Raw genomic sequence first — 12605 nt, 5'->3', positions numbered from 1 at the left:
ACACAGTTAGTGAAAATATACGCTGTTTGTACTTCATATATGTACATTTATGACAAAATCGTGAGGACTAGGCTTGGCGGAACCTTGGCGGAAATACAAGAAAGAGGGAAGAAAGCATGAGAACAGAAGAAAAAAAATGAGGGACGGACCACAGGCACAGCACAGAAACTGCGACAAAAACAACATGGTTTAACATAATTCATCAATACCAGTCACCCACATTTCACGAACAAAGAAAATCATAAATAGTGCTGATTGCACTGTAAACAAGAACTACATTCAATATTTTTGCTTGGTAATTATAATAGAGCAAATTGAGATAGCAGCTATGTAGATAAAGTTGACGGACAGAAGATGAAGAGAGATCTAGATAAAACAAGCCTTAGAGGGGATAGATACAAAAGATAAAGATAGAGATAGATAAGATAAAAGAGAACGTGATAGATAAGAAAAGTGTTAGAAGATAAAGATAGTAATAGCAATTGAAAAAAAACCTTTAGGAAAAGTAATATGAGATGGGGATTGATGAGAGAAGATTAACAAGACAAAGTTGTATCCGATAGAAAATAAAGAAAGTAAATACCATATATAGAGATAGGGACAGTGAGGAATGGGTGAGTGGAGAACATTAAAAGAGATAGAAAATCTAAAGAGATACAGTAAAGACATAGCAGAATTATGCATGGAGCCATGGCCCTCCCCATGGGGACTGAGGGTGTCAACAAGTTGCTACGCCAGCTGACAGACTGGCCGCCCAGCCATGAAGCCCATTACCCTTATATCCTCACACCTCCACCACTCAGTCAACCTCAGCCCTAGTTCACCCCCCCCCCCCCCATCCACCATCCACCAGTCCCAGGTCCACCCCTCAGTCAACCTCAGCCTCTAGTTCACCCCTCCATCAACCAATCCCAGGTTCACCCCTCCATCCACCCAGCCCCAGGTTCACCCCTTAATCCACCCATCCCCTGGTTCACCTCCCAAACCTCACTAGCAAAACCCCATCCTGGCTCATGCCAGGCCAACCAGCCAACTGTCCGACGTGCAGCCTCACCACTCCCAGCGCTAGCCAGAATACTGTCGGACCCCCAGAGCCATGAGGGATTGCCTTTTTAGGAGACGACTCAACTCGGCTGGATCCCGTGACGCCCCCCCTAACACAAAGGACCTACAGCTGATAAAGACCCCCGTGTGTGTGTGTGCGTGTGTGTGTGTGTGTGTGTGTGTGTGTGTGTGTGTGTGTGCGTGTGTGCGTGCATGCCAGGGGCCTGAGGGGATATGTTTGCACTAGCTAACAGTAGAGACCTGGAAGAGAGTCCTGCAGTAGTTAGAACACACATCGACTGCCGGCTCCCAGACCCAGAGTTCAGAGTTCATTCAAGCTGACTGCCTGGCTGGCTGAGGTCATTCTTCTGGTTCTGTGTGTGGTCCCTCCTGACCTGTTTGGACAAACGCTAACAGACGGTGGAAGAAAAACGTTTTTTTTTCACCAGTGTCGCACTTCGGTCTTCTGAGCAGGGGAAGTCATCTGTCGGATCCCAGGTTAGGTAGGGGTCAGCCCAGGGCGACGGTCGGGGTCGGGGTTAGGGTAAGAACACCGGGGGCAAGCCACCGTGATGGAGAAGTTCCAGGCAGGCATGGTTCTGGGGGCTGCGGGGGACGCCCTGGGCTGGCAGAAGGGCCGGTGGGGGGGCTGCACCTCCGGGAGACAGATCCAGGAGGAGTTGGCGTCCATGGGGGGTCTAGGGGCCTTCACCCTGGACCCCGACCTCTGGCCCCTGGGGGACAGCGCCCTGATGCACATGACCACCGCACAGGCCCTCGTCACAGGTAGGACGGAGGAGGGGAGGATAGATGAATGCATAGATGGTGGGACGGAGGGATGGATGGATTAATGGTGGGAGGGAGAGATCAAAAAGATAAGAGATAAAAAACTGAATTTTTAGAAACTCAGTAATGCATATTCTTATCTATTTTGTCTATCATTCAAAATGGAATATATTATATACCAATATTTTCCAGCGCTGCATTGTTCTGTCTTCCACACACGCTGCCAAATACGACTCACATACACAGAGTCATAAATAGAGAGCTGGTCATATCAGCTGTTATAACCTTTTGACCTGTATAATGACTTTAACCCCTCACTTCCTAATGTCAGCCAATGCCAAAGGAAACGTATCCATAAATCGGTGCCACCCAGTAGATCCAGCCACCGACTGTCTGAAATAGACTGCTCTGGAACAATCAGGGGACAGCTGTGGTCTGATCCGGGATCAGATGTGACTCCAGACGGCTGGGGTCAAGCGGCTTTCACAATGAAACCATTCAGGAACCCGCATACAGACATACACACATACACGTGTATATTTATATATATTCACAAACACACACACACACACACAAACACACACATAGAATTTTTTATCATTTACATTTTATCATAGTTACGTGCCCACACCAACACCACCACAACCAAGAAAAATCTTCTGTATTCTGGTTCATGATATAAAATGATAAAATAAGGCTTAAAGAGATGAGCCTCATTCTGTAAATTGGAAATTATTGTCAACATGCTCACAAAGAAACACACACACACACACACACACACACACACACACACAGACACATACACACACAGTGTGTGTTTTGGGGTTTTCCTATGGAAACCTCTCCTACCTCTAGAGACACAAAGCTCCTAATCTGCACTTGGCTAAAATTAACCCTCACCATCTCTCTACTCACATACCAGCCACAAATGAAGAGAGCGCATGCCAGACACACACACACACACACACACACACACACACACACACACACACGTCTGTGTGCGTGTGTGTCTGTTTCAAAGGTTATAGATGATGTATACAAATATTTTTACAACTTTAATTTTACCTTAACAACCAGATAAAGTCACTTCTCTTTCTGCTCCATCCCTTCCTACATTTCTCCACCATTGAGAAGTGTTGAACTTCATGGACCTCTAATTGACACGAAATATGTGTGATCCAAACCAATCAGGGAACTGGTCAGAAATTATCCAGGAGTGATCTAAGATTTTATTGGGCTCATTCAGTGGCAGGCAGAGTCAACTCAAATCACACAGAAATTTCACTCACTAATAGCTAACTGATTTCTAGCCAGGTCATTTCTAACAAACTACACTCAAATAATAGCTCTGAAATCGTACCTACAGTACATTTATAGCTAGATTATAAAATAATTGAAGGTAAAGTAATAAAAGAAAAAGTCTAAAGTGTAACGCTGTTGCAAACAGGTGTTGGACTCAAAAATACGACACGTGATGAGAGGCAGGTTGAATCAGAAAGAGTGGTCTTTACTGGAGGCAATGGTTCGGTTCACAGGGAGACAGTTGTAATCAGGGCAAAGGTATAAATACGTGAGGTGAAAGAGAGTCGAGGGGTCGAGATGCGGTCGAGAGGCTATTCAATAGATCACTGGGAAGTTAATGCTAGACACGGAGGTACTAAGACGAACTGGCACAGAAGGAGGGAAACACACTGATTCAGGTGACGGGGGATGATCACACGTAGGAAACACAGAGGCCGGGAGTTACGTATCTGGAACGAGAATGAGAGGAAAAGCGAGTATTACAGTAAGACAGAAAACAATGACAGAATGAAGGAAACAAAAAAAAACATAACTTAAGGAGCAGGGTGAGACGTGACAAAAACAAAAAGTGCTAGTGTGTATACATTTTTGCTCCTTGATGATTTTGTAATAAAAACCGTTAATATAATGTACTTAATAAAAAAGCCTGTCAAATGTTTTACGACTCACAATGTGGGTTGATGACATCTGCTAAGCGTGTAACTGTGTGGATATCTACAGACTACTGGTGCCTGGAAGACCTGTACCGGGAACTGGTGCGTGTTTATGTGGCGGCCTCAGGGGTCCTGCAGGGCCGGGCCCCGGACCCCTCCAAAGTGGACTGCTGCTCACACCTCAAGCCAAACAACTTCCTGCTGGCCTGGCACACTCCCTTCAATGAGAAAGGCACACACAAACAAACACACACATACACACACACATTCACAAACACACACACACACTCACGCACACTTTATCGTGTCCCTGCTCTTTTTGACCCCTTGTAATACATTTCGGAGGAAATTTTCAGGGTAATGTTGACTGACAGACTCGTTTACTCCAATGACAAAAAAGCTAAATACAAAAGTTAACTCTTTGTGGCATTAATACTTCATTCCTGACCCCTTGTGTGTGCATGTGTGTAGGGTCAGGGTCCGGTGGGGCCTCCAAAGCCATGTGTGTTGGGATGAGGTACTGGCAGGAGGAACGTCTGGACTCTCTGGTGGAGGTCAGCCTGGAGACCGGGAGGATGACCCACAACCACCCCACAGGTACCCACTAAACACTACACACACAACCACCACTCAGGTACCCACTAAACACTACACACACAACCACCACTCAGGTACCCACTAAACACTACACACACAACCACCACTCAGGTACCCACTAAACACTACACACACAACCACCACTCAGGTACCCACTAAACACTACACACACAACCAGCAGACAGGTACCCACTAAACAAACAACCACCCCACAGGTACCCACTAAACACTGCACACAAACGCCACACAGGTACCCACTAAACACACAACCACCCAACAGGTACCCACTAAACACTACACACACAACCACCCCACAGGTACCCACTAAACACTAAACACACATCAACCCCACGGGTACACACTAAACAGTACACTCGCAAGCACCCCATAGGTACACAACCCTGACTACACACACAACCACCCAACTGGTATGACACACTTAACCAGCCAACAGCTCTAACCATACATTCACACTTATTGAGGTAACATTGCCCTTAATGTGGTAAAGTTGCCGTTACATTTGTAACTATGTTACTAAGTTAACAATTTTCATTATGCTGGCATCACACTGTCCCGAAATTGACACCAGATGGCCATACGGAATATGGAATTTGGAATTTTGTGCGAAGATGGCCCTGAACTTGGTCAACAGCCGATGAACAGCCGAAGCAAGTACGATGCCTAAAGAAGGTCACACGAGGGCACCCGAACCACACACAAAGGCAATATGAAGATTATATTAGTTTTTACCCTAAGGACACATGAGGGCCACACAAAGGCGACAGCCATTTCCTGACCCACATAGACCTCGGTTTCCTCCTTCGCTTCGGTTTGCCCCTGCCCTGGAAAATAAAAATTCAGACAACGTGGTCCCATCTCGATGTCATCGTACTCTAGTAGTCGTGTTGCCTTCCTAAGACAATCGGGCAGCTTCTTGTTTCCTTCATATTGTCTTCGTGAGGCTAAAAATGCTCGATGGCATCGATGATCACACAAAGTAAAGACGAAGATGACGCGATTTGACAAGATGCCCTCATGATGGCCTTTGCGAAGGGCAAAATGGACACACAAATTCAACACGAAAATGAAGTTCTTTCGTCAATTTTTTGGCATGCCAAAGATTTTGCCACCACTCATGAAGTTGCTTCCGGAGCCTGAGAAACTTCACCGATGTTTTTACGATCAGCATTTGAGAATTTGAACATTTCCTTTATCGTTTGTGGATCTGGTGTCAATTTCGCGACAGTGTGACATACGCATTACTCAGTAATGATGCCGTAGCTGGTAACGAAGGCCATTTCTAAGGTAATGCTGCCGTTACCATGCAGGCAGAGTTGGCATGACTGCGGTTAAGTTGCCATTAAGGCACAGAGTTGTCACTAAGCTATCAGTTTTGCTACTATAGTGATTCTTGTCAAGGTGACAATGGTGGTCTGATTTCCCGCACCAGGCTTCCTGGGCTCAATGACTACGGCCCTGTTTGCGTCGTTCGCCGTCCAGGGGCGACCCCCCGTGACCTGGGGACGGGAGCTCATGAAGGCCATACCAAAGGCCTACGAGTACTGCAAGAGAACCATACGACATATGGCAGGTCTGTAGTAGTACTACTAGTACAATTAGGACTACTTATACAAGGAGTTGTACAATAAGTAGTGTGGTTATTGTTGTCTAACTGAAACTCTGTTCTGTATGGAGGTTGACTATAACTGGGTGTTCCTCCGTAGAGTACCAGGAGAACTGGTTCTACTTTGAAGCTAAGTGGCAGTTTTACCTGGAGGAGAGGGGGATAGAACAGGAGGGACAGGACAAACCCTTGTTTCCTGACCCCTATGACGCTGACCAAACAGACAAGGTGAGCTGCTCTCCTCTCTTCTTTTCCGGGATTCTCAAGATGTTTAAAGGCAACGTAGGACATGTGACTCATGAGGTAGCCATGTTCCAGGTTTTTAAAAAGTCGGGGGTTTGATTGATTATCTCCCTGTCTCGTCCTAGCTGTGACCTTCGACCTGAAAGTATGCATGTGTCCCCTCAGATGTATAGACTGTGGAGCTCTGAAGGACGTGCAGGAAGGAGGGGTCACGACGCACCTATGATAGCCTATGATGCGCTGCTGGCAGCAGGGAGCGACTGGACCGAACTCTGCAGACGAGCCATGTTCCACGGAGGTCCTGACATTCACATTTACATTTTGATTAATTCACTTATATGAAGTAACTACAAAGACAAACTTTTATTAGTACTACATCCAGTGAATAAAAGTAACATCAGAGATTAAACTGTGGCCCAAGAGATAATATATATAGATGATAAGAGATAATAGCCAATGCTAAATCCAATGCCAATGCAAGCCAATAGCCACAAAGAGTATTTGAAATTCACACTGGAGCAACAAAAAGTTACAAAACACGTATGTCGAAGGAGAGAACTTCTGTTTATGTCTATAATTGGTGATGAACAAGGTGCCTTGCAACAATTCCACCTCTGGTATTTCACCAGCCAACCTTGTTCGATTTCAGCATTCAAATCATTTACGCAACTGAACCAACACTAATGTGCTTCCTGTGTTCCCTGTGGCTCAAGGGGAGAGTGATGTGACGGGCCTGATAGCAGGCTGTCTCTACGGCCTCATGTATGGGCTTTCCCAGGTTCCTGCGGGCCTCGTCAAGGATCTGGACAAGCGGCAGCAGCTGGAAGACATCGGAGCCGCGCTGTTCAAAGCCGCATCCGCGGAAAAGTGCTCAGACAAGTAAAAACCTGCGCAACACCGAGTCCTAGTGGCCACTAGAGGAACAGCATTGTACCTGTCTGAACTGTGTGGTAACATCCCACTTTAATCCTAATTCACTCCCTTTCCTTCTTCAAGCCTCCGAAATAGATGCATTTAATCACCTCAAAATTACCATGAATTGGGGAATCTCAGTGTATGTCCATGATTACATCAACTTGACATGTATGGAAGGGGAGATGATACAAATAATATCAACTTCATAAATACCAGATGGAAAATTCTTGGAAAGGAAGGTTCTCTTTAAACGATTGATGCAGCCAAGTGACTGAAAACAAACCAAGGATATGAGAATAGTCTCCCTCTATCTATTTGTTGTTGTCCAATCCCATGTTTCTCCTTTGATCTTCATAATGCATAAAATCCTGCAGGTACTATCCCAATACTAATGATTGGTTGAAAGAATCCTCTCCTCTGTACTCAAAGAGAAACTCCTTCAGTATTGATGTATTTTATGAGCATGAAACACCTTTTCTTTACCTTCCCCTGTTAAAATCTATTTAACATATTAATCTCTTCTGTATAAGAGATTAATATCTCTTATATCAGTTATTAGTATCAGTTATTAGTTTAATATTTTGTGCTCGAGGACTTTCAAATTGCAGCTTGCAGACTTGAATCTATAATGTTCAGCTGGTTTAAGTTTGAGTTCCTTTCTGGATAGCCTCAACTGACTGATGTGTAATTTAATGAATTTTTAAGTTTATTTTAAGCCATACAAGTTATTCTACTGTGTTCTGTAGCTCATAACCATTATGATTAAAGAAGAGATTCTAATCATCACACTTGAAGTCCTGGACTCATGTTTTATATAAGAACATGTGTAATGAATGCTGACATACTTTATATTCATACCTTGTCCAATTACCCTTGTAACCAATAACCAATAACTTTAATAACCTCTGCAGCACCCGAATACTCAAAGCCTAAAAAACTTCACCCCCTCTTTTCTCCTGACAAACTAAAGGTTCTCTTAGAAGCATGCACCAACCAAAGATCTATTGGCCGTAAGTAATCCTTTAAAGGACAATTCCGGTATTTAGCACATTAAGCCCCGTTTCTGGTTTGTCTAGGATAAAATAGAGTGGTTGACACCGAAATCTTGACTAGTGGTCTTATCTTGGGTATTTGGCTCATTTAGTATCGCCCCTGCCTGCTTCAGAATGGCTGGCTACGGGCATTCACAAACCTGTCCTTAAAACAACCCTAAACGTTTGTTTTCAGAAATATGCAACTCACCGAGTGGTTAATGGTGTTCATTGATGTTCCAAATCAAGTATCGTAGCGAAATACAGTTTCTGTCGTGTTTTATTTTGTAAATCCCATTGAAACGGAAACTGGACTGCAACCGGAAACGGAAAGGGGGACTGTTTACTTTTGGTTGTAGTCTTTTCGCTCGGTTCTAGCCCTACTGTTGAGACGGAGAACTGAGCGAAAAGACTGAGTGCGTGAGTGAGTGAGTTGCACATTTCTGAAAAAAAAACGTTTAGGGTTGTTCTAAGGACAGGTTTGTGAATGCCCGTAGCCTGCCATTCTGAAGCAGGCAGGGGCGATTCGAAATGAGCCAAATACCTGAGACAGGATTAATAGTCAACATCTTTTGTCAACCACTCTATTTCATCTTAAACAACCAAGAAAGGGGGGCTCAATGTGCTAAAAACCGGTATTGTCCTTTAATAATAAGTTTACCTCCCACCGCCCGTCCACCTCTGGAAGCATATTGGCTCAGCGTAGCAGCAGTAGTTCCAGTAGGCCGGGGCTATTTAGCCTTCTCTTATGTTCTCCACAGGCCTCAGTCCAAGAACCACAGCGTAAGCATCAATACTAATTTGCTGAAGAAGATGATCAGAGAACGCACCTGCCGGCCCGAGGTTCGAGACGTCTTGGAGAGTCTTCTCCACTACCTGACGCAGGAGCTCCCCACTCTAGCAAGGAGAGAGGTTGACACAAACCAAGGTTCATCGCTAACAGACGCAGCAAACAGGAAAGGGACAGAAAAGATGGCTGGATATCTGGTGAACCACACAACTGCTGAGCCACCAGTTGATCCAAAAAAGCAAAGCCCAGGTGAGAGTGACACCACCCGGGCTCGAAGTCCCAAACGGCAGGTATCCATGGATGCAGCTGATGTGAGAGCAGGCGGTCGGAGGGCAGGGGAACCAAAACAGCGGCGACTCACCGCATTCCAGCTCCTCCAGGCCAAATTCATGAGAACCACATCCAAACTAGTAGCCAGCCACCAACGGCAGGTTGGAGCTCTACATTGTGATCCGAGAGGGAGGGGAGCCTGCGAGACCCAGGACAAGCTGACCTCTGTTTGTGGTCCCGAGACACACCAGCCAAAACAAAAACAATGGAAGAAGACAGGGAGCAATGTGAAGGACATTGTGGCAAGGTTTGCCAGAGCTGAGGAGAAGGAAAAGGGTGTGAACATACAGGGGAAGTTACCAATTAAGGCCAGACTGATCCATAAGGGACCCCTCCTGTCATCCCTGATGGAGAGGTTTGAAACCATGTCAACCATGCAGAGGAAGGGTGACTTGATATCTCCTCTGGATAAATCTCCTAGAGGTGTAGGGAGGAGGACTAGTGCAAGAGACAATGTGAGTTATCCTGAAAAAGCACAACAAACCAACTTTGAAGAACGAGGAGGAGGACTGAAACATTGGCCAACTGCTGGAGAAAAGACCCAATACCTTCTACCCAAGGCACACAAGCAGGAAGAGAAAACAGAGGAGCCGGGAGCGATGTTAACACAACTGAACTCCGTACAGAGAGAACAGAACCATTCCAAACATACGCAACCCAAAAACGTTTGCCCCGATCAAAAAGTCAAAGGCCATTTCTCCAAAGAAAGTGAAACTGAAAAGCCATCAAATTCAAAACCAGAAGATAAGCTGGAGCGGGAGATCAATCAAAATGGAGTTGAGAAACTGTGCAGTAAGACTGGTGACATTGAACAAGGTAGTCCGACACCAAACTGTTTGTTTTCTTCTGTTATTGAGGGTTCCCTCCTAGAAACTCTGGAGCTCACTGCCCAAGAGGAGGCTAAACAAAGGTTGCAGAGGTACCTAATCCCACGAGCTATTGATCTAGAAGGGGCTAAAGATACGGCTAGCGCCTCACTCAAGCCAGCATCATTCCCTGATGAGATATGTCCTGGGGTTGATGCTTCAACCACTTGTTTTGTGTCTGGTCTCACATCTGGTCCTGGATTACCAGAGCATCTAGATCTGACATCCGACAGTCAACTGGAGAAAGAGAAGAAAAAATATTTGGAGAGAGGGATAGAGAGTGAACTGGAGGAAGGGGAGAGAGAAAAAGAGATTGAACTGGAGAGAGTGGCGAGAGACATAAAGATTAAAATGGAAAGAGGGGAGAGTGAACTGGATAGAAGGGCGAGGGATATAGAGAATGACCTTGAGAGAGTGGAGAGAGGCCAAGAGAATCAATTGGAGAGAGGGGAGAGAGAGATGGGGCGTGAACTGGATAGAAGGGAGAGAGATATAGTCAACAGACTGGAGAAAGGGGAGAGAGATCTAGAGTATCAAATGGAGAGAGGGGAGAGAGCGATGGGGGGTACTGAAGACCTGAAGAGAACTGAGAGATCCATAGATAGCGAACTTGAGAGAGGGGATATAGGCCTTGAGAATCAATCCGAAAGAGGGGAAAGAGAGATGGAGATTGAACTGGATAGAAAGGCAAAATACATAGACAATGAACTGAGGAGAAAGATGGAGAGTCAACTGCAGAGAGGGGAGAGAGACATAAAGTATAAATTGGAGAGAGGGGGGAGTGGGATGGGGAGTGAACTGGAGAGAGGAAAGAGAGAAATAGCCAATAAACTGGAGAGAAAGAAAAAGAGTGGACTGGAGGGAGGGGAGAGAGTCATAGACAATGAACTGGAGAGAGAAAGGGTGGAAAAGGGAGTTCGAGAGAATCTGATGCGAGAAATGACCAGTGAAACAGACTGGAGCTGTTTAGAACTTCCCATTTCCTGTGCAATAGGACTAACCAATCACAGCAATGCTGGGCAAGGACTGGCCAATCACAACCCACCTGTATCCGGATTAGCCAATCACAGTCATGCTGGACCAGGACTAGCCAAGCACAGTCATGCTGGGCCAGGACTAGCTAATTACAGCCATGCAGAACCAGAAAGCCCACCTCATATCCAGAAGTACAGGACCATCAACTACGCAGATCCTTCGGCCCAGCTCATATTCAAACCCAGAGTCATCCGCTTCACAGACACCTTCACCTTCTAGGCACAAACAATGTATATTCTTATATATCTATTTAGATTATATATTTTAGCCTTTTTTCTATATTTGTATTTATATCCTGAATAAATGCAGACACCTACACCAAGAGGAATTCCTTGTTCATTGTACTTTGACAAATACATTTCTGATTCTGCCTTCTACTGTCAAATAAAACCTACATAAGGTTCAGTCAAATACCTGAGGCATGACATAAGGACATAGTCGGTAAATAGTTTGACTCCACATGTTTTTAAAGATACTTTATGTCAACATTGCTTGAACAGGTGACGTGCAGTATCCAATAGCAACCTTCAAATGACCTTGCAGGTAAGAACACCAAACAGGTGTTGAGCTGTTTGTATAGTAACTTCTCATTCTTCAACTTCCATCATCTCAAGGTTCATGTAGAAACGGGTCTTTACTGGAACTAGTTCTGAGTAAATAAATATAAATGTGTATAAAACATGGTTTAACTTATCATATTGCTGCCATGGCCAACGGTGGAAAAGTAAACAACAGCCGAGTTTCCAACCAAAGCACTCGGAACTTTAAGTCCAAATGACTACTTTTCAAGGAACTAAAGTTTTTTTATTTTGCTCACTGTTGTTTGCGTTTGTACCGCAGTGCTGTCTAATCATCCGCAAAGATTGGGCAAATGATCAAGGCTCAGGGGTGCCAATTTTTGGTACCTGGCTGGAGTGAGATGGTAATGCCATGCGTTTATTCACGCTTACGCACACCCATCACGCTGTAGAAAAACCTGAAGAAAACCTTTCAGAACGCATAGGCTGTTGTGAAATAGAAATATAAAGTAATTTATTCAATAAAAATTACTATTCAAGTAATTATGTCAAAATAGTACATCAGTATAAGTACTACAACAATTAACATATTTATTTTGTTTGATTTAATGGTGAGCAGTTAGGGTTAAATTGTTATGGTTAGCTGCAGTTAGGTTTGGGTTAGTGTTATGTGTTGGTTAAGGTTATGCAGAAGTAAGGAAGAAGACTCACAAAAATTAAAAAATATGATTTCTTACATCTTGTGCCACAAGAATAATGGCACTGTATTTGCCTAGTTTCGTTATACAGTTTGTTTCTGAGCTCAGTACTGAGAAGTAGCCAGGGATACTCTTTACATTTTAAAAGATTCACAAATCCCTCATTAACTGGT

General features: G+C 44.6%; 2 protein-coding genes across 2 annotated transcripts; both read left to right on the top strand.

The window, feature by feature from the left end:
• Positions 1-1616: 1616 nt before the first annotated feature.
• Positions 1617-7648, top strand: adprhl1 (ADP-ribosylhydrolase like 1; the record flags this gene model as incomplete). Its single annotated transcript, XM_084476632.1, has 7 exons — positions 1617-1830; positions 3853-4017; positions 4257-4382; positions 5833-5973; positions 6107-6234; positions 6415-6547; positions 6963-7648. 7 exons carry the CDS (start codon positions 1617-1619, stop codon positions 7130-7132), a joined length of 1077 nt encoding a protein of 358 aa, XP_084332758.1. The 3' UTR covers positions 7133-7648.
• Positions 7649-9008: 1360 nt separating this feature from the next.
• LOC311356569 (uncharacterized protein) lies at positions 9009-11435 on the top strand (the record flags this gene model as incomplete). Its single annotated transcript, XM_084476359.1, has 2 exons — positions 9009-9702; positions 10186-11435. 2 exons carry the CDS (start codon positions 9009-9011, stop codon positions 11433-11435), a joined length of 1944 nt encoding a protein of 647 aa, XP_084332485.1.
• Positions 11436-12605: the final 1170 nt, after the last annotated feature.

This window comes from Micromesistius poutassou (assembly GCF_964030765.1).
Source record: "Micromesistius poutassou genome assembly, chromosome: 12".
Lineage (NCBI taxonomy): Eukaryota > Metazoa > Chordata > Actinopteri > Gadiformes > Gadidae > Micromesistius > Micromesistius poutassou.
This window is presented reverse-complemented; position numbering and strand designations above follow the sequence as displayed.